The sequence below is a fragment of the Condylura cristata genome, unplaced genomic scaffold, assembly GCF_000260355.1.
Source record: "Condylura cristata isolate star-nosed mole 26May11 unplaced genomic scaffold, ConCri1.0 scaffold00005, whole genome shotgun sequence".
Lineage (NCBI taxonomy): Eukaryota > Metazoa > Chordata > Mammalia > Eulipotyphla > Talpidae > Condylura > Condylura cristata.
In genome coordinates this window covers 51,814,330-51,837,403 of record NW_004567106.1, presented here as the reverse complement: position 1 = coordinate 51,837,403, position 23,074 = coordinate 51,814,330, and the positions used below count along the sequence as shown (strand labels likewise).

Below are 23,074 nucleotides of genomic sequence, written 5' to 3'. Positions count from 1 at the left end.
ACATAGTTTTCTCCACCTGATATCTCTGAGCACCCCACCTCATACACTTATCCCTTAAGGAAAAAAAATCAGCAGTCACATGCTGCCGGCCACTTCTCTCTGCTAGATGCTTCTACAGTTTCCACAGGGCAGCAAGCATATCTCACCCAACATTTGAACTTTTGGTTTTTTTTAAAGATTTATTTATTTATGCATACAGAATTGGGGTGCAGACCAGAGGTGTAGGGGCAGTGAGAGGATTCACCAGAGACAGAGCAGAACAGGCAGATCGACAACGTACACTGCTGAAGGGAGCAGCGGGTGGGTCAGGAGAGGTCTGCTGCACCATGTGGGTCACCTCAGTGGTGGGGATCAAACGTGCACTGAAGTGACTGCAGCCAGCTTGCAGTGCTGCATCCTTTACCCGTTGCACCACTAGGGAGGGCCCTGAATCTCTTCTTCACAGATAAAATGACAGCACCTGTCAATGGCGTGTATTCAGAAGTTTCCCCACATCCATCTGACAGGTGTTTACTCCTGCACACACATTACACCTGCACCATACACTACGTGCCAATGATGACTGCTGGGTTTGAAGCACAACTGCTGCTGCTTTTTCGTTGGCAACTAGCTTCTCCAAGGAGGCCCCTATGGCTCTTAGGCCAAGCTCCCAGGAAGGTCATCAAGTGGTTGCCAGACCTCAGCATGAGTTCACACTCCATGACAAATATCCCTCTGATACTGAGGTGGGTAGCTGTTCAGCTCTCCAAAGAGGGATTTCGGATGTTAGAATAGTCCAAATTCATTCTAGCCACTGCATAGTCTTGTTTTTTGTTTTTTTGTTTTTTTTTGAGGTGGAGAGCATCAACACAGTAACACCCCCCCCCCCACACACACACACACAACCCAGGGAACTGGAGAGTCCATCTAAGTAAAATCTCTCAATATGGAACATCACAGAGGAGAGCTACAGATGTACCCATCTGCATTGTTCATCATGAACACCCAAGGTAAAATGGTTTCAGCATCTTTTCATGTTCTTACAGAAATGCTTCAAAGAAAGAAAATTACTTACTGCCTTCCCATGTACAATGCAAAAGATTCAAAGCCCCTTCCACCCTTTTCCAGTGTGCCAGGTGAAAGAACGCATATGCTATTGCTTCACTGTCCCCTCTCTTCAGGATATGCTCTGGGGGTAGGATTAAGCTTTTCATTTCTAGTAGATACTGAAATAAAAAAGATAGGAGACAGATGTGTTAATACATAGCAATTTGGAATCCAATACTGAAAATAGAGAGGTTGATTTCCCTAACGCCACCCTTCACAAGTATTTCATCCAACTTGTAACCTCATTACTACACTGAAAGGCAATTATTAAAACATTCAGCAATCCAAAGTTTGCTGACAGATGATTAGCTTTGTACTAGTTTTCTAAAGTGATGATCAGCAGCTCTCAGGGTAAAATATTCTAATCAAAGAAATAGAGAGACATAAACACCATAAAGGAAAATTTAGAAGACAAAATAATTTGCTATAATTTTATAACCAGAATGAAGATACATAAAATGGACACATGAAGAATAAGAAGTTATATGTTGAAACTAATTGCATTAGTGATATCTGAGATTGTCTAGCACTGCCCACTATTTTTTCTATGCAAATCTGTAAAGGACAAAAACCCAATCCTGTAAAAAGGCATGGAGGGAGGGACCCGAGTATAGGAAGACCCAAGGAAAGGGAGAACATATGCTAAGACACAAAGCTCTTTTAGGTACTTTCTCAAAGACTGGAGGGCTCTCTGTTTGTCTTCTTCATTGCTATCTTTATGAAGGAGGTGGGAGCACAGGGAAAAATGAAGATTCCTTGAGGGGGACTAAATATTAAGTGTGCTTTTGTGCTTACTATGTAATAAAAGAAAAGCAAATTTAGAATAGTGTTTTATGTTTGCAAGTGGTATCCTCTCTTTGCTGCCTGATGTTCTTCCTCGGCTCCACTCCTCATTATCTACCCTCCCTGATTTGTCTCCAACACACATACACATACACCAACAACACCATCACAACAACCTGTGCATCTCCTTTAAAATGGAGACATCATTTAAGGAGACAAATAGTCCTATCAAAAAATGGACAGGAGAAGACCTAAATAAACACTTGTCCAGAGAAGATATAGATCAATAGACACATCAAAAAATGTTCAATGCTAATTATCTTTCGGGAAATGTAAATCAAAACCACGAGATACAGCCTCCTACCTGCGCAAAGCCTCCTACCTGCGCGAGTCGCCCATAACAAAAAGATCAGAAACAATAGGTGTTGGTGAGAATATGGAGAAAAAGGAGCCCTACTCTACACTATTAGATTGGTCCAGCATCTATGAAAAACAGTATGGAGGTTTCTCAAAAGATGATAAAAGACTTACTATATGACTCAGCAATCCCTCACCTAGTGCTTACCCAAAGAATGCAAAAGCACTAATTTGAAGGAATCCGTGCACGCCTGTGTCCACTGCAGCTCTATTCGCAATGCTACAGTATGGAAACAACTTAACTGCCCAATGACAAAAGAGTGAATAAAGAACACATGATACACACACACACACACTCACGCACTCACTCACACACACACACAAATACTTGTCAAGTATAAAAAAAGATGAAATGTTGCCACTGTGCCAACATGGAGGGAACTGGAGGTGATTATGATAGGTGAAATAAGGCAGAATGAGAAACACAAATACCAGATAATTTTTCTCATGTGTGAAATACAAAGAAACAAAATGAAGGAACAGATCAAGACAAACCCAAGATATCTGATTAGAACTAAAGCTACCAGAAGGAGAAGGTAGGGAGGTGGCAGCAAAGATGGGGGAGGGGTCCAATGGACTATGGTGGAGGGTTACTGGGACTTTGGTGGTAGGGATGGTGGCGTGGGTACATTTGTAGAGTGGTGAATCTGTTCCGCTAAAACATATATAGCGTTGTAATTTAACATTACTGCAAGAAACGTAATTTTTAAATTTCTCTCTTTTTTAAAGATTTATTTATTTATGCATACAGAACTGGGGTACAGGCCAAAGGTACAGGGGTGGTGAGGGATTCACTAGAGACATAGTAGGGAGCAGAACAGGCCGACTGACAAAGTACACTGCTGAGGGGAGCAGCGGGCCGTCAGGAGAGGTCTGCTGCGCCATATGGTCACCTCCAGGGCTGGGGCTAGAACTTGCACTGAAGAGCTGCAGCTCGCTTGCAGTACTGTGTCCCAACTTGTTGTGCCACTAGGGAAGGCCATTTTTAAAATTTCTAATAAAATCAGTCTAAAAATAAATTCAATGCCACTTTAGCAGATGATGGAAGGATGTGTCTAATTAAAGTGAGACCAATAATTGTCAGAAATAATTGTGAATTTACTAGTCAGTGGAAATGCATGCAAGATGGTTAGAGTGGAGGGTGCTGATATAACATATATGTACCTATGGATGTTTCGTCATCACTCATCTGTGGTTTTTATTCACTTTGGGCATGTGAATGCAGTTGCCTTGAAGCTTCCTCTTCTGTTATCACGCTTGGTGTCAAAGTGTACTGCCCAACAGGAGCAGGGTAGACACATTCAGGATTTGGATAACACAAATCAAACTCCCCTCACTCTGGGTCTCTTTTAAAAAAAAAAAAAAAAGATTTATTCATACAGAACTGGAGTACAGGCCAGAGATGTGGAGGGTGAGAGGATTCACCAAAGACAGAGTGGGGAGCAGAACAGGCAGATGGATAAAGTCCACTGCTGAGGGGAGCAGCGGGCGGGTCAGGAGAGGTCTCCCACGCCATGTGGTCACCTTCCGGGGCAGGCGGGGATCGAACTCATGCAGAAAAGGCTTAAGCTTCTTAGTGCTGTGCTTTAATCCACTGCGCCACCAGGGAGGATCCTCATTTTTAAAAAACCTCCAGCCCTCATTGTTGAGGCAGGGAGACAGCCTGAGAGTAGCTGAAGAACCATGACACAACTCTCACATTTCAGGGCAGAGGATAGTGGGAGACTTGGCCCACCTTTACGGAACAACCTCCACAGAAGCTTCTCCCTAGGCCAGTACATGAAAGATACTTATTATTTTGATAGGAATTCTTCAAACAGGAGTTCCAAAGGAATTTTTTGGTCCTATGCCTTTTTGAATGCTACAAATCACTGCTTTTCTTCCCCATCTTGTTGTAAACCAGTACAGAACAAAAATAATGTGAAAAAAATACTAACTTTGATAATAACTTTAAATCCAACTAGTGCTATCTTTATCAACCATAATATAAGTAAAAAAAGATGGATCTTATGCTCAACCATTCTAGCTATCCTCTTGTGATTTTATTACTTAAAAGAAGCCATTGCGCACGGGTCTATGGTGGTGGCACAGGGGTGATTTGGTGATGGGAAACCCATGGGGATTACAATCGAGATGGAAAAAATAAATGTGCAAAATGATGTAAAAATAAACTTTGTAATAAAAAAAAAAAGAAGCCATTGCAATGTATATCGTTACTGCATTTGATGATCTTGGAAAATCCCAAGGTTATGAGTCATGAGAAAGCTTTATAACTTGCAAAGCACTATGAACTTGTTCAGAGTAACTTAAAGAAGGAAGACCATTTGCTTTCTTACTCTTAATAATTATCAGGTAAACAAAATAGATGGAAAATTCCTTGCCCTAATGGAAATCCTAGAATAAGATTTTGGTTTCTGAATTTCTAATAATTGTTTATATCTCTTTAAATGCTGCAACAAACTAAATAAAATCAGAAATCTCTCCAGGGCTGCTGACAATCAAATGATGACTAAAAGAAAAAAGTAAACTACCACTGCTTTTATTTTTCTGAGTAGGAAAGACTGCTAACTGCGTCTATTAGGTGTCTATGAAAGAGTTCTTCTTTAGCTAAAGAACCTGCAGAAATAAGGGGTGCCTGAGTAGAAATGGGCTTATTAGCCACCCACACTTGGGGGTAGAAGTAAAAATAAATTAGCAATAGGTGAGGAAAAGGAAATGTGTGTGTTGGGATTGTGAGAATTACTAAATAGGATAACACAGACTTACACTGTCAAATATGGTAGCCTCTATCTACCGTATGTGGCTTTTTAAATTTAAATCAATCAAGATTAAATTAAATTAAAAATCCAATTCCTCAGTCCCACTAGTTAAGCTTCAAGTCCTTAGATGCTGCATGTGGTTAATGACTAACCTACTGGACAATGCAGAGGATACACCCTGTATCCCAGAAAGTTAACAGCACTGTTGTAGACAATGCAAGCTTCAAACTTCAAGTAACTGAAACAACGTTTAACAGGGGAAATTTTCACAGATGCCCATAATAGGAATTATAAAGATAAATGTAGTATCAATTGATTGAAAATACACAATACAGCAAAAGGCTATAATCACTGTAAAATGAGAGTTCATTTAAAAGTATCGTTGCCCTCTGGCATGTATATGTGGAAAATAGTAGAACACGTGTGTGAGAGTGGTGGTTTACTCAGCCTGCAGGATGAATGAGGTGCATGTGGCAGCAAGGACATTGTCCACAGCCCTAAATGTGGCCATGAGGTAATGCTCTGTTTCTCTTCCAGGCTCCTTCTGATGTCTGTACGTACTATTCACACACTGCCTTAGCCATGTCTATTCCCCCTTGGCTGAATCACAAGATCCTCAAAGGCATGAACGCACCTTCCCATGAAGTATCTTAATATGAGCATCCCAGGCCTAATCAGCCTTATGAGGCCAAACAAAGCAACTCACCAAGGAAACTTAGCTGCCTTTTCACTGTATCTACTCTATGGCAGAAATAGTTTAAGTCTATAAAAGAGATTTATACTCCTGTATAGTTCCAAACAAAATGTTGGCTCTACCCAAATGATGAAGGCTAATAACAACAATGTGTTATGTTTTTGGCCAGGCTTAAAATGGCTGGCAAGATCAGTTCTCAACATGTGCAACATTTAAATTAGAAAAGCATGGAGCAACATTTCACATTTTACTTGTCAAGAGAAAAATAAATGGGACAGGGCAGATCCCTATCCACAAGTATGCAGAAATCAATTAGAATAACTGTTGCCTGCAAATCAGAGAACACTCTCTGCCTGTCTATAACAATTATCTGGCTTCTATTAGCTAAACCAGCCCTCTGCACTCTCTTGTCTGCCATCCTGCTTCTAACTTCCTCCCCAGATTCTCATATCACATTGATATTGAAGTAAAGGCTAAAGTTTTCGGAAGCATCTTTTCAAAATCCATTTGTCTTCATTTCTTTTTCCCAATATGAGGACATGGAAAGTCAGAGCATGTAAAGAGAAGATGAGGACGTCTACACTGCCCTGTGAATAGTGTCCACTCGCAGAGGTGCTGAGCAGAGGCTGGTTCACCTGTCAGAAAAGCTGCAGGAGAGATTTGGCTTCTCAGCGGTTACCCCAGGTACTGCTAAGGTTGCTTCTGTTAAGATCTTACTTAACATGCTGTACTAATTTGAGTGAAAATGGTCCCAAAGTTTTCCTCCCACAGATACTAAAGTCAAGAAATTAATTCACATCTTTTTTGAATGTCAGCACCAACAGTAGCCGAAGTCATATGAAAAATCATTAGCAGAAATGTGGAAATAAACAAAATGGAAAAGGTCAGGTTAATTAAATTATAGCACATTCAGATAGTAGCTATCAAGTTGCTCCCCCAAATCAGACAGCTGAATATTTATTAGTATGTAAATATTCATGATATATTCTAAATATATATATTTTTAAAAATCAGTGTATTGGCCTTCCCTGGTGGCGCGGGTTGAAGCACTGCACTAAGAAGTTAAAGCTACTTCCCCAAGAGTTCAATCCCTGCCTGCCCCGGAAGGTGATCACATGGCGTGGCAGACCTCTCCTGACCCGCCCGCTGCTCCCCTCAGCAGTGTACTTCGTGGATCTCCTGTTCTGCTCCCCACTCTGTCTCTGGTGAATCCTCTTACCCTCTGCATCTCTGGCCTGTACCTCAGTTCTCTATGAATAAATAAATAAATCTTAAAAAAAATCAGTGTATCATATATGATTTAGTAATAAAAATGTATGTATAGGCATTAAAATATAGGCAGGCCACAGACTGAGTGTTAATAGTAACTGAATCTTTGATACTATGGGTGACTAATTTTCTTGTGCTTTTTCTGTGCTTTCCAAATTTTCCATAATAAACATTAAGCATATCTAAATAAACATTTATTTTTTATCTATACATATAATATAAATACTTACATATGTATATATACACACATAGTACATGTAATACAAATCTATTTTGTAGATGCATATTAATAGCACAAAAAGCAAACCGCACAAAAACATAAAAGATAATTGGAGAACAACTTTTTGTGTTTCTATAGTACATAACTCATTTTGAAAGAGGCTGTAAGATCAGAGGGGATTTTTCCTTTAAAAAAATCATAAGTAGAGAATAAAACTAGTGCAATTTGCTACATTTTCTGAGTTTGAACATCGTCAGTACCACCCTGAACTCTGCTCATGGGGTCATGTCTTTCTCCCAGACATGAGTTTATGAGTTTCTCATTGCTACTATAACAAAATGCCACAAACTCAGTGTCTTAAACAATATAAAACTGTTTAGGCAACCACATGTACCCTCTGCTTGGCCCAGATCTAAATTCAAAACTGAGTCCAGCACTGAGAGATAGGGAAGAGCCTGCACTCTGGAGCCACTGCTGGATTTGGATCCTGGCTCAGATGTCCCTAGGTGACCTTCCGCAGGTTACTCAAACTGTCTATTCCTTATTTTTTCTTTCTCTCTCTTCCTTTCTAATGTTTCTCCCTCAAGCAACATGATGCTTCAGTGTAGCGCTTGTGTGTGCACTCTGCGCATTTTGTCATACAGAACACTCAGATGTAGCCATTCCTTTGTTCTCTCCTTTTGCCCATAATGCTACCCCTACTTCCAAGAGGCATTCTCTTTGTATACTACATAACCTTGGCTGCTTTTTTTTTTTTAATTGAGGGATCATTGATTTACAACATGGCATAACTTTCAGGTATAGAGATTTAAACTTCAACAACTATATGTATTCCATTCTGATCACCACCAAAGGTCTACTTTCCATCTACCACCATATGGCTGAGCAACTTTACTCATTTACCAGTCATTTTTTGAAATTTCTTTTTTTATACTTAGAAAAAAGACAGGAGACATGAAAAAGAAAGTATTAACAAGGATTATTTGATGGATGTTTCAATGAAGGATGATGACTACTTTTCTATAGTAATTTTTTCTTATTCATTCAGTTACTTTGCTTCATTTTAAAAATATGGGAGTGGCCCTCCCTGGTGGCGCAGCGGGTTAAAGCACAGCACTGAGAAGCTAAAGCCACTTCCGTATGAGTTCGATCCCCGCCTGCCCCAGAGGTGATCACATGGCACGGCAGACCTCTCCTGACCCTGTGCTGCTGCGCTCAGCAGTGTACTTCGTGGATCTGCTTGTTCTGTTCCCCACTCTGTCTCTGGTGAAGCCTCTCGCTGCCCCTGAGCCTCTGGCCTGTACCCTAGTTCTGTATGTACAAATAAAATAAAATCTCAAAAAAAAAATAAATAAAAATTATGGGAGTATCCACAATGTACCCCAAAGAAAGGCAGGGGAGAGTCCCAGTGTAACCCAAGGACACAGATATGTGACCACCACAATGTACCTGACATGAATCACATCAGGTCTATAACTTTTAGTCGGTGTGTATGTGCTATGTATGCATATCCAGACAAAGCAACAAAATTAGATTTAGCATGACTGCCTTGGTAAAGGTTTATAGTTAATATTCAGGATAGACAAACGGGGAGCATTAACTCCAAGAAGACTTCATAGAAGAAAGAAAATAGGTATCAATCTCATTAAATAAAAAAGAATGCAAAGGCGAAGGAGGGAAGCTGCAGGCAGGTGTTAGAGCAGGCAGGAGCACCAATGCTTCCAAGGTCTAAGGGCTCAGAAGCTCAGAGCATCTGAGCACTATTATGCCAGTAACTGCTACCCCTGCCTCAGCACTACCATGTACCAAGCATCTTCTCAGGTGAGATGACACCTTATACCACCTCTGTGAGGGAGCTAATATTATTATCCTTCATGGCAGAGATGTAAAAATGGAGGTCTGGGGTTGTTAAGTGACTGCCCAGGGCTTACAAATGTATGGTAGAACCTGCTCAGGTTTAAGGCTATGCTAGAAGGCAGAAATGGGGGAAAAAAGTAGGTTGCAAAACACCTTCTGTATCTGTTCCAGAGTATGATCTTTACCTTCAGTGTGTAGTTTCAAAGCTTGGGACACAGGAAAAACATGTTCAAAGGAAAAATAAAAACTTCAAACAGAATATGTGTAGTTGATAGAAAACAAAACAATGGGAATTGTTGGGAAGGGACGCCAAAGAGGTCTGAGGAGTCCGCAAAGATTTACAGAGACAGTTTGAAAATCACTGCAGCCACTGTAAAGTGAGTTGGCAGAGCTTGTGGTTTTGAAGAAAATGCCACAAATTCAGTGGCTTAAACAGTAAGAGGCTGAAACTAGCAATCTTACAAAGCCGCTGTCATGATGCTGGTGAAGAGATGATGAAATCTAGGAGGGGATTTCCCTAGGACTTGGTGCCTGGCTGAATCTAAGGGCAGAGAAGAAATCAATGAGACTGAAACCTTTAGCTTGAGAAATGAGAATAATTTAGCAGTGGGAAGATAACAACAATAGCTGAAATCCTAGCAAACCATCCCTGGATTGTGGCCTGCAAAAAGATAGTTGTCTGTGCAGGTCTGGAGCAGGGAGAGGAGCTGGAGACAGTATATGGGTGCTGTGGGAGAGGCAGAGACTGAAGCAGCAGAAGTGCATAAGATCTGCCAGGCAAGCTTCAAGCAGGAAAGCAGTGGGCAGTGAATGGTGATCTCAGAAACAACCCAAGGAACGGGCAGGTGAGTAAAAGACGTAATGGCCACTGCCGAGAACTGCAGGACTGGCCTGGAGCTGAAGTCATGACGTGGCAACATCGGTCACTAGTACCAAGTGCTAAGGAGAGATGAGACAGGACTTGACTGACAAGAGACCCCGGGTTCTGTTAATCTAGGTGGGGGCACCCTTGGTGGAAACAGCATTTTTCTCTGAAGAAAAAGACTTTTTAGAAACTTTTATTCTTGAGAAATGTGGCTAGAAACTGGTTTCTGTTCATTTTCCTCTGGGTCATATTTCCACAATATATTCTCCTTACTCTAATCCAAAAAAACTTTGGAACAAAATATGACTCAATTCAAAGAAACTTATATTGAAATAATATTTCTGAAATGTACCATTGATATACAATATCACAGACAATCTGCCAGGGTATTTTGATTTTCTGCCTCCACGCTTCAAGCATTTTTAAATGCTAATACCCACTACACATTTTGTTTCATAAATTGGATTAAAAGGCAATTTTATACTCTGTCAATCAGCTTTACCAAGATATAAGGGGTGGATTGCGTTAGTGTTTGCATGAAATAGAATTTCCATCACTCTAACCGGTCCTGTGGATATTCCATTAGTATATACAATTACAAGGGTGTTTTCCCCCATAAGACACTTGAAATCCCCATGAAATTAGACCTTCTAGATTAGCATTAGATGAATTTTATTTTTAAAGTGTAAATTTTTAATGGGAATGTCTTTCTGTCATAACATTCTTCATTCTCTCCTAACCATTTTCTCATGTCTACACTCTTAAACTTATAAGTTAAATGCTAATTATCTTTCAGCTTGGTCCCCACCTCAATATTCTGTCAGATCTAGGTGCCCTGTTGGTAAAGTGCAAGGTAGGAACACAATGAGCCCCACAGCCCCACCACCCTCAAGGGCATCCCCAGTGAGAAGAGCTCATGTTTAACGTGCTGGGGTCATAGGCAAGACGAAGATGAAAGGTTGCCACCACTGGTGCTGGAGATAATTTTTTATTTTTCTGCCTTAACAGCTCTACCCACAGCACCCATGTGTCCCAAGTGGCCTGCTTCCCTCTCAGCACCCTGCTACTGCTTACAACAGGTGGGGCCTCCTGTTATGTGAGTGGGACCTCAACAGTTTGGGATTTTCTTGTGGTTGTAGTGATGGGTCACAGGCTTGTTTGTTTTCCAATCTATAATGTCCAAGTACCTTGAAGCTGCTGGGCTGGCTACCAATCTTCGCATCTGTATTGCAATCAGAGCAGTTCTACTTGACTTGATTTGCTCATTAAGGTTTCACACAAACAACATTAGGAGGGAAAAACTTATTTACTGCTTAAAAGTAATACGTTATTATCATGTTGGTGTTTATGCTTGTTTTGTTTTGTTTTGGAGGCAGGGAGCAGGGGTGGCTATGCTAGAAGAACAGAAGTAACAAGTCAAAAATGGGTAACTCTAAAAGCCACATGCAGGAGATTTACCACGCAGTTATAAACTAGGAATCCCTGAAAACAACAGTGGCAGCCAGAACATTCTAGAGTCTCCCCTCACATCTGGAGCTCTGAAGGGATACTGCTGGTACTCAAGGTCAATGCCAGTGTTACTGTCTGTAGTTTTCTTCAGACTAGGAGAGTCCAAGAAGTACCTGTATATGCATGTTTCTCGACAGCTTCTATTTCCACACAGTCTGCAAGTACAGAAATGGTGCCGAATGTACAAGGGAAGAAACAGTGAAGGGAGTGATATGACCTGGATGAGTCCCAAACTATAATTCCACTTACTTTCTTCAATGCTGTGTAGCCTATTTTTTTTTTATCCCCACTTTACCAAAAAGGAAATAGATAGGGAACTAAGTCCCATAGTTCACTCTGGTCCCATGGACAGAAAGAAAGAGGTAATCCTTGTTTGAAATACTTTTGAACATTTTAATGGTCCTTAACAGGTCTGCTGACTCTGACCTCTGTCATTACCCTTGGCTCCATCATCATGATTAATATGTTCTCCCAGTAATACAGGAACTCTACTTAATGGGCCTGGCAATTCAGAAAAGAATAAATGTACATCACTAACAAATTTCCGTGGCACAAGCAGTGGCAAAGAAATGCAAACTATAATAACAAAACTCCATTTGTAGTTCGTAGAATCACAAGTGTTTTTTGTTACAAGCTGTTCCATGCTGGTAAGGGTGTGACAAATTGGTAAAGAAGGAGTTATCCGCTGGTGGACATGTAAAATGCTGCAAATTTATTGCAATATTGGTATTGCAACTACTGCAATATTTAGAGCCCTAAAGTGCTTCTGTATGCTATTCAATAATTTCTACTCTATAACTCCATTCTAAGGAAATACTCTTAAAGATAAAAAAAAAAAAATTTTTAGGCCCAAAAGCATGTACTATTGGAGTTGGCCACAACCTGAATTCTACATTAGAGAATACAAGAACCAAATCATTCTCTTCATTACTTTTTGCTGACAAAGGCTAGTAAAAAACAATATCCATGTGTGAAAGAATGAAACTGGGCTTAGATCACACAAAAACATCAATTCAAAATGCATTAAAGATGTAAGACTTTTAGCCCTCCCTGGTGGCACAGCGGGTTAGAGAACAGCACTAAGAAGCTTAAGCCATTTATTTCCGCAAGAGTTCGATCCCCGCCTGCTCCGGAGGTGACCACATGGCGTGGCAGACCTCTCCTGACCCGCCCGCTGCTCCCCTCAGCAGTGTACTTCGTTAATCTGCCTGTTCTGCTCCCCGCTCTGTCTCTGGTGAATCCTCTCACCCTACGCATCTCTGGCCTGTACCCCAGTTCTGTATAAATAAATAAATAAATCTTAAAAAAAAAAAAAAAGATGTAAGACTTTCAGCTACAAAACTCCTAGAAGAAAACACAGAGAAAAAAAACTCCCTAACATTGGTCTTAGCAAAAATTTATTGGATGACACCAAAAACACAGGCAATGCAACAAAACAAAAATAAACAAGTGGGAATACATCAAAACCAAAATCTTCTACCTGGCAAAGGAAGCAGTAAGACAGTGCAAATAGAATCTATGCATAGGGAGAAAATATTTGCTAACCATCTCTTTGATAAGGGTTAATATCCATAATATGTAAGGAACTCCTACAATTCAATAGAAAAATAAATAAATAAAACAACCTGAGTGAAAAATGGACAAAGGACACCAAGAGCCATTTTTCCAAGGGAAACTTCAGGTACCTGAAAAGAGAGCTAGTGAACTGTCCTCCCTCAACACCACTAATAACCAGGGCAATACAAATCGAATGAACAATGAGATACCACCTCACACTTTAGGATTTTAAATTAAAAAAAAAAAAAGAGAATTCAAGAAGCATTAGCAAGGAAGAGGGAAAGCTGGAATCATTGTGCACTGTTAATAGAAATGAAAAATAAGACCACTACAGTGAAAAACCATATGGAAGTTCTTCAAAAAAAATCTAAGAGTACTACTACATTGTCTTGCACTCGCACCTCTAGGTATACATTCAAAAGAACTGAAAATCGGATTTGGAAGAGATATTTGCTTAACCATGTTAACTACAACATTATTTGCCATAAATAAGAAACAGAAACAACCTAAATTTCCATGAAAGTAGTGGATGAAGAAAATCAGTGTGCATACACACACACACACACACACACACACACACATATATACATATACATATATATGTATATTATTGTCTGTAAAAAGAAGCAAGTCCTATCCTATGCTACAATACAGACAAGCATAGAGGACATTAAACGAAGTGAAATAAGCAGTCATAGAAGGACAAACACTACAGGATTCGACACATTCGAGATAACTAAAGCAGTTAAACTCAAAAGCGCAAAGCAGGATGTAGGCCACTTAACCCCTGCAAGCCTGCAGGGCCCATATCAATGTACTAAAGGTAATAATATGAGACTCTTCACAATGGTGCTATGAAAAATACATGAGATGATGTATATAGTTCAGTCACCACTGTGCTTGGCACATAGTAAATATTCAGTAGAAATCAGTAATTATCATACATAAAGTCATTATGAGGAGCAATTCAAACTGAAGTTCTGAAGGTATCCTAAATGACCTTTTAAAAATCAAATTGTACTGGTTTACCATTTATTAATATAATTATATTATTTCAAGAAAGTGGCTTCATACATCAACATGTGTATATTCTTCACTCCCTACCACCCAAGTTCTAGTGCCTTTACATTATCACACTGGTACTCTATATACTTTTTCTTCCTACCCACCTTCTCTTTGCACTATGGAGGCAAATATGTTTTTCAGAGTCTAGGAGTTATTTTTGTTGTTTTTGCCAGTTTGTTTTCTTTGATTATTGACATTCCACAAATTAGTGAAAACACTGAGTTTTTAACTTCTACTTTTCAACTTATTTCACTTAGCATAATAATTGCAAGTCCCATCCACACTGTGGCTGAAAGCAATTTTCAATAAATTAGTAGTATTCCACTGAATATGTATACCACAGTTTCTTTATCTAGTCACCTACATGAATGTTAGTGTTCCTTCCTACACTGACTGTGTAATACTTTATATCCCTTATTGCTATCTCATTAAAATTATGGCTATTCTCTGCTTGAGTAGGCACTGTGTGTATGAATAGGCAACTGTGTTTTATGTGTGTTTACTCAGTTTTAGCAAGTAGTTCAATACATATCAGAACATACATAAAAGATGCCTGGTACATAATACACAGGTACCAGAGATTTGTGATTAATTGTGAAAGTAGGAAGCCATTCACTCACAAGGGTTTTTTCCTAGGAAATAGGGGAAAGAATACAGATGAAGAAGATCTGTAAACCAGCGTCTCCCTCAGTATAATCACAAATGAAGGAAAGTGATGGAAAATCAGTTTCCCAATGACCGCTATCATCTCTCAACTTTATGGTTACTAAATAAAGGAAAGTTAAATATTTCAAAAATAGAAAAATTCTATTTTTTTTTTCAGTAAATACTAGTTGACTGAGTCAAATTCATCCATGGGCGTCTTACACTATGACTTTTAATATTCTACTAGAGGTTCAAACAACTATTTAGGACAATTATAATAGAATTAAATAACAGATTTAATCTAACTCTCTACTGAACAATATTATACCAGTTTTGGGTATACCTGGAAAAGTTAAGAGCTGGATACCAGACTTGAGGGACCTCTAACAATTTAAATATCAACAATTTTAATAATTTGAATGTTTTCAAAGAGGTTTATATTATCTTAGCTAATCATAGAAGATTTATAATGTTTATATTTCTATCTTCATTTGAAGGAAAAGGGAAAACTTTGAGATGGTAAGCCCACAAATTCATAGCTAAAGTGTATTCTACTGATACATCTCTATAAACAAATGATAGAGCTAAAACCTGAATCCAAATTTTAGTTGCAGAATCTACGACTCTAACAATAGACTTTAAGAATCTATTGGCTAACAGTACATCTAAAAGAACTTTATTTATGCTTATAGAAAAGTTCTATAGCTGACAATGGCATCCAATAAATACTAACTGTTGACTTAAGCTCAGTATAATTCAGGATATTTTCATGATACTTTAATCAAATTTAACTGAACATTTTCACTTAATAAAAAATGTATTAAATAGGAGATAGATGTCACACTATCCCTTAAAATATATAAGTCTACACATTATGTTGGTTATTATCCACCAGAACTAAATATACCCTGGATAAATATATCCTTCTGTAAATGTGGTATTGTGCACCACTCTTCAATCTCCTGTTTAGGGGGAAGATGACCATGACCTGAGGAAGACTTCAGGAGTGATACTAGATCACTTACAGCTATCACTCTAGATGTCAAGAATATAAAGTCGGTAATTCCATGCTCTCACCACACACTCAACAATTCAAACAGAAAATCCTTTTGTTGTGTTGAAACAAAACAAAACTTCTTTTGTCATTTTTCACCAACAGAAGGCTTCATCAGACATTTTACCAAGGAAACTATGTCTTGTACCTGGTGTGAACTCTAGGAACAGTTGCTCACAGGCTGCATAGTACTGCGAAACTGAAAGTAGCCTCAGCAATGTGTCTATCACACAACAGGAACTCAGATATAGGGAGTGATCAATGTATGTTCATTTAATGATCAAATCAAGTTTGACTCTTTTAAAATTAAATTCAGAAGAAATATTTAAATTGGTCAATATTTTGGTCAATATAAGTTAGACAATAAGATGAACATTTCTTACTCTACCTATTAAAATGATACTCACAAATCAAAAGTAAAAATACTACTTTGAGGTTTTCCTATTACCTTCTTACCGATACAGATAAGCTATCACCTAAGTATATAGAATGTTACATTACTCAGTATATTTTTTTTACCAATTTTATTCATCATCATTCATTTCCCAAGTTGAATCTAAGTAAGACTACAACTGGTGAGAAATTCCTATCAAATGCATCAACACCCTTGGGATCTCCATATTTGGCCAATTTCAGTCTTCTTCCTGACCTAGCCTGTCTAAGCTAGTTCTATCAATTTACCCTGATTATATGAAGTCTGAAAATTAGCCACAAAGCCCCCTGAATGTAGCTTTTGCTTAAAAAAAATGAGGCAAAAGACCATAGACTATACAGGACCTCAACATTCAATGGTTGCAAGTCAATTTTTTATAACTGGGTGTATTCAAGACATGACATTGTGGTCACTGAACACTTTCTCTGCTATCATAACGAGTTCCTGTGGGGATTCCACAGACTCACTTTTGGCACGTGAGGATTGAATTCCACAGCTCTATGAATGGCCTCTACAGCATTCATCTCTGCTGTGCTCAGCCCCCGCCGAGATGCAGCCTCGGGAGAGAATCTGAAAAGCAGAAAGACAAACACCATCCAGTTGGGACCACTGCTTGGGCATCAACCCAGAGAGTCATCTGCACATCAAGGGCCCATAAAACCACAGTGAGTCAATGGCATGAGCTCTCCAGACCTCCACTATGCAGAACCTCTGAGTGACCCCTCAGACCGAGACCAACAAAAAACCCAGCAGAAGCAGAAAGCGTGCTTGCATCTAATCACGGCAGGAATTAAATTCAGCTGTCAAGTCTCTCTGTCTAAATAGCTAATCTAAATTTTCTACAAGGTACCTGCTTAGGTCAGGGGTGGGGGTAGGGCTGTTGAGGGCAGACAGTGTAGGAAAAAGAGAAAACTAGATTACAGAAGAGCGCACTTGGTTAAAAACAGAACTGGGGAGAATTTTAAAGGAGGCTCCCAACCCAAAGTCAGTGCTGCCATGGAGGGTTAAGTCGTTGCAGCTTCAGCAGCAGGAGAGCCTGCTTGGGGCCGTTCCGGTAGGGGGGGTGTGCATGCCCAAACTGTGGGCAAGACACCTGCCCAAGTGAATGAAAAAAACCAGACCATGCAATCTCTTTCTCACCTCACACCCAGGGCTAACTCCAGAGCTGTGCTTGGCAGGCAGACACCACAGGGGAAGCTGTGACAACCCTGGCCCTGCCCTCCCAAGCTGGAGTCGCTGTGTAGGGAGAAAAGATGTTGCAGTAGGTACTGGCGATCTACAGGATAAAAAAGAATGAAAGAAAATTACTTCGGTCTCGAAGTGCACACACACTTAACAGCAAACCTGTCTGACATAGCAGAGGCTGTTTTCGTTTCCTCCTATCTGCTTTTCAAGGCTACAGAGGGATTGTATTGGGGAAGTTTAAGTGTCTATGAACTCAAAAACAGTTAAGCAATCTATCCTCTTTCACCTGCCAGTCATCTTGGCTGTTTATGAACATTCTCATGCCACAGTCACCTGCCTGAATAAATGAGCAGATGTCCCACTGAGATGGCCACTCAAAGGACTCTGGCTGGGGAGTTAATTTGGAATTGATGAGGCAAAGAAAGGGAGTTGACATTCCCTCTGCCATGTTACATGTCTTTTTTGACTACTACCCAGTCTTGGGCTGCTAGAGGAAGAAGAATATGCAAAAAAATGATTATGAGGAAGGCATTATATGTAAGTCCCAAGCAGACCTTTTGGTATCTACTGTCTGGCAAAAAAAAAAAAAAAAAAGAAAAAAGAAAAAAGTCACCTCAGAGGCAAGGAATTTCGCATAAAACTCTCTTTAGGGAAACATACACTCTTACAATACCTGGGAATATACATTCTCTCCTTCTAGTAGTGAAAGAAAGATCAGCAGATTTTGGAAAATGCATGCTCATAAGCAGGGGTTTCACAGACTAAGAGAAACTTCCAGAGAAAGTCCTCAGAGGCAACACATCTCCTTAAGTCAGGTCACGCCTTTACTATAGCACTAGTTATTACTCACTTACTTGTCAGAGACAGCTCTTGCTTTGAGCAAGGCAGCTGTGTAGCATATTGTTGCCGACTTTGGTAAGCTTATATCTGTAAGAGAAAAAGAAAGGAGGAACTCTTGTAAATTTGCAGAAATAAAGAGCAATAATTCTAAACACACTAGCATATTAATCATGTGAGCCTAATAAAACATAATAAACATAAATTAAGAATATTTTAATGAAATACAATATAGAGTTGTTCCTATGTTTCAGGGTATTATGTCAAAATAAGGGTAATTCATTTTTTTGGTGAATAGTTAATATTTAAAATCCAGTAGACTGACTTTAGCAATTGCCTATTTTAAAATATTAATTTTCACATACTGGGTTTATTTAAGCAGAGAATAGCTAATTGTATGTAAATGGGAGAATATTGTATAAATAACATTTATTTGACATCATGAAAGGCAAGAATTTGTCACATAAAATTTTTCAACATTAGCATATGAAATAATAATGTGAAGAAAAATAAACCTGGTTGATTTTTAAAATTTATTTTTAGTTGTAAATAAATGTATTAAATAAGTTATTGTTTCATGGTCAAATTTAAACCAGGTTTCCTTTGCGTTGTATTTCAGTTAAGTTCATATTCTTTTTTTTTTGTTAAAAATGTAAGATATATATTATTTACATAAATTATATGAGAAATCTTTACAGATATATATTTATTTTAAATGACATCTAGGAAATCTTTAGAAACTATGCAATTTTTGTTCATTCAAACCTATGACAAATTCCTTTACATATAAAGCCTAATTTGTTTCCCAGAAAAATAGCACCTTTCAGTTTGTACACAAATTTTCAAGTGGAGGAATAAGAGTGGTTAACATTCATATAGTGAGTTAACAATGAAATAAAAGTACTTAATAGGTAAATTTTAAGAAGGCAGTTTCTTTGAAGGGAAATTTTGTTTCTAAATTATCATTGTATTTCTTACCAGAATTGTATTTAATACTCAACAAAATTTGTACAATGGCATAGAAATTACCATCTTAATTCAGAACAAGTAAAACGGTGCTATTCCCAGGGGCTGTAAATTCACCATCTGAATACAAACTTGTTGGCAGAGCTTGCTTCAACTTAGAATTATATTACAGTTGGAAAGAAAGGAAAATCTCATAATTAGCCAAAAGACAGCAGAAGAATATAATATTAAAAGAAAACTGGGCCCTCCATGATGATGCAACAGGTTAAAGCGCAGCACTATGAAGCTATCGGATGCCACTGCAGCATGAGTTCCATTCCCAGCTAGGGAGCTGACCTACATGGCACAGCAGACTTCTCCTGACCTGCCTGCTGCTCCTCTCAGTAGTGTATTTCAGTAGATCTGCCTGTTCTGCTCCCTACTCTGTTTCTGGTGAATCCTCTTATCCCCCATCCCTCTGGCTTGTACCCTAGTTCTTGTATGCATGAATAAATAAATCTTTTTTAAAAAAAAATACCAATCTCTCATCCACTAACAAGTGTTTACCATCAATCCCAGCAGAAGTTCTCTTTGACAGAAATTTCAATTACACTGATAAACTACAAATAATCATGGAAAATACTAATACAGTATTGAAAATACTAATACAGTATTGTAACCCTGGTCTTATAAATTATATTCAAGTAAAATTTGCCACCATATACATAATACAAAATGGTATGATTATCACTAAGAAGAAAAAATAAAAAAGAAAGTTGAGAGTTCATGGATTCATTTTATTGCTTTTCCAATATCTGAACACTTAGCTGCTTCCCAGTGTGGGATTGGAGTCCAGGAATCAAATACTTTGTTGGCCAGGGTCCACTCATTGATTCTTACTGGAAGATCAAAAACTGCAGACAACACATGTCTTACTTATAAGTTCAGACCTTTCTGTTAAAGTTGAGACAGTTAATTTAAGTTTTTCCAATGCTTGTTTCCAATCTTCCTGCGGTGGTCTGTGTTCCTTCTTTGTCAACTTAGCACCTTTCTGTGATATAGGGGACCAATGTAAAGTCCTAAAATGGATCTGAGGCTACAATCAAAGGTCTTCATTGTTTCAACGTGGCAGCACAAGCTAGAGCTTTATTTGATAAATTAAAAAAAAAAAAAAAAAGCCTGTTGCTAAGAATTTAGATTCTCAATGAAAAAGATCAGATTGTATTCTGATGCTTACCTAATCAAGCATATTCACCCAGTACAAATGCAAAAAAAAAAAGCAATAACCAAGTTGTTTCAACAGAAGACTAGTGATGCCTAATCAGAGATGATCTTTAATTTGAACCATGCGCCCTTATGCCCAGACAAGACATTTACAACTAGAAAAATACAACAAAAGTCAACACTATGACTACTACGTAGTAAATTATCCCCATTTTAAAACATTTCAACTCTCTGTATTGTATGTAAAAGATTGTGGTGTGTGTGATTAAATATTTTTTTAATCAGTACCAAACAAGGAAGGGGTATAGACACTCCCTGATGACACCCCACTCCCATTCCCCATCAGTGGCATGTTCACTCCACGTGTCTTTTTACTCTAATAAATTATGGTCTCATTGCTTTTAATTTTTTTTTAATCAGGACATTTTTACATAAATTGTTTAGACATTCTTAATTTTCCTTTTTAAGTCTATCAAAACAATTTTATCTCTATTGGTCATGGCAATTTGTCTCTAAGAGGGATGAACCACTCTAAACAAACTGACACTGAATTTTCCTTCGGATAAAGGATCTTTTCATTGAAGTATGGTTTTTGCTTACAACATATCTTTTAAATAATACTTTATCATTAGCAATAATTTAAAAACTTTAACCATCAAGTGATTCCATTTCTAAGACTTTATCCTAAGCTAAGTAATCACACCTATGTATGAAAATTTAGCTCAAGGATGCTGATGAGGGAAAAACAAAAGTAGCCTAACAGTCCAATTGTAAGAGAACTGGATAAGGTGTTGGACATTTTCCAGGTGCAATGCAATGTACTCATTAAATCATGTGGTAGAAAAGTAGTGACCTGGAGAAATGTTGTATTGTTGAGTACAAATCAATAAGTAAAATAGATTTTTTTTATGATTCCATATATTTTTAAAAGCACTTATATATATACAGAGATAAGAAGACAAGAATTATGTATAATAATAGCAATAGTGTTTATTTCTGGGTGGTAGGATTCTGGGCAATTTTTCCTATTCTTCATGTGTATTTTCAAAGCCTCCTGTTATGTACATGTAACTAAGTGAATTTTTAAAGGGTAGCAATTATGTTATATGGAAGAATTCTGCCCTATACATAGTCTGAAGCAAGTTCATAGGTAAAAACGAGTTTGGTAAAACTAGACACAAACAGTATTGACAGACAGAATTAGAAACTATATGAAGTGCTATCAGCCTACATAGCTACCAGATCAAAAACTGAGACTTAAACAACATGGGTTTGAATGGCACTGGTCTATACAGACGGAGGTTGTTTTTCTACCCACCAGTTCCATGTTCACAGATTCAACCAATGGCAGATGCTCGTTGTTAAATCTGTGGATGCAAAACCTATGTATATTAAGGCACTAGAGCATTCCATGGAGGTGGGGAATGGGGTGGGGTGGTGGAGATCCAATCCCTCAAGAAAACAAAGAGATAACTATAGTTTAGTGAATTTTAGGGAAGTAAAAAGTCATATGTAGATTTTCCTCTTGGTATGAGGGGCTTGACCTCTCTAAACTCCCAGTTGTTCAAGGGTCAACTATATTTACACATCTTTATGAAAATTAATTCCTATAGCAATATGCCTGGTATAGGGCAGTCACTCCAGTAATCTTAGCTTAATAACTTTCTAACATCTAAATCAAAGACAAGAGCTACAATACTTACTTTTACAAAAAAAAGAAATATATATATATATATACCCCAACTTTATATATATATATACACACACACCCCATCTTTTAAAGAAAATAACTTATTATGGGCTATTTGCTCCATGAGCATACTTCTTCCATTTCCTAAAAGAAAGGAAGGGGAGGAATGAGGCATGATTTTTGCTGCTTATTACAATTATAAAGTATTTATAGGTTCACAAGAAATTGTAAAAATAGTACATAAACTTGTGTGAATGCTTCCTTTAGTTCCTCCTAATAGTGATATCTTAAATAAGTGTACTGCAATATCAAGAAATTGACAATGCTATAGTACTACCACTACCATCAAAAACACAACTTTTTATCACTACAGATGAACACTTTTGCTCTAACACCTTATACTTGTATATTCCCCACTCAAATCTGACCCCTATGAGCACTAATCTGTTCTCCATCTCTATAGTTTTGCCTAACAATGATTTTATGCTTTTATTACTATGAATGAAATAAATAAAATGACAAGTGGAACAAAGTGGATAACAGTGTGGATGAACACAGTAGTATCAGAAGTTCTGAATAGGAAATAACAAATTAGCTGCTTTCCAAACTGCTTGTAATTTATTCTGAAATTTTACTTTGAGGGACTTTCAAAATCATTCTAAGTTTCATTTTGCACAAGCAAAATCTAACTATAAAGTACTTTTTTGTCTTTTGTAAGTGGCAATTAGCTAGTTTATTACCAGAAAGTCTCCTTAAGAACTAGAATCCAAGGAGGAAATAAAAGGCAGTAACGAGACATCACATCATTCCATTACTCATTGCAGAAACAGGGAATACTAAAAAAACTTAAGCAAAATGGAACTGCTGGTGTTAGTTTAATTTTCCTTCTAATTCTTTGCCATCTTTTATTTCATACAGGTTCTTTTCTGGGAAGAAAAAGTTCGTGGGAAGGACTTTCCCAAGCATCTTACACATGCAAA

At 38.1% G+C, this 23,074-nt stretch overlaps 1 protein-coding gene across 3 annotated transcripts in view; it reads right to left on the bottom strand.

Annotated features, from left to right (window-relative positions):
• ST7 (suppression of tumorigenicity 7) overlaps window positions 1–23,074 on the bottom strand; it is a 172,690-nt gene that overhangs the window by 19,513 nt on the left and 130,103 nt on the right. For 2 of the 3 annotated variants that reach the window (XM_004676970.2, XM_004676969.2), the window contains 3 exons: window positions 18,253–18,325; window positions 16,681–16,783; window positions 1,055–1,205 (listed from right to left, as the gene is read on the bottom strand). In XM_004676970.2, the coding sequence (XP_004677027.1) occupies window positions 1,055–1,205; window positions 16,681–16,783; window positions 18,253–18,325 (327 nt within the window). Of the gene's footprint in view, window positions 1–1,054; window positions 1,206–16,680; window positions 16,784–17,353; window positions 17,490–18,252; window positions 18,326–23,074 lie in introns of those variants that run through there. The other variant, XM_012721009.1, reaches the window with a different exon arrangement.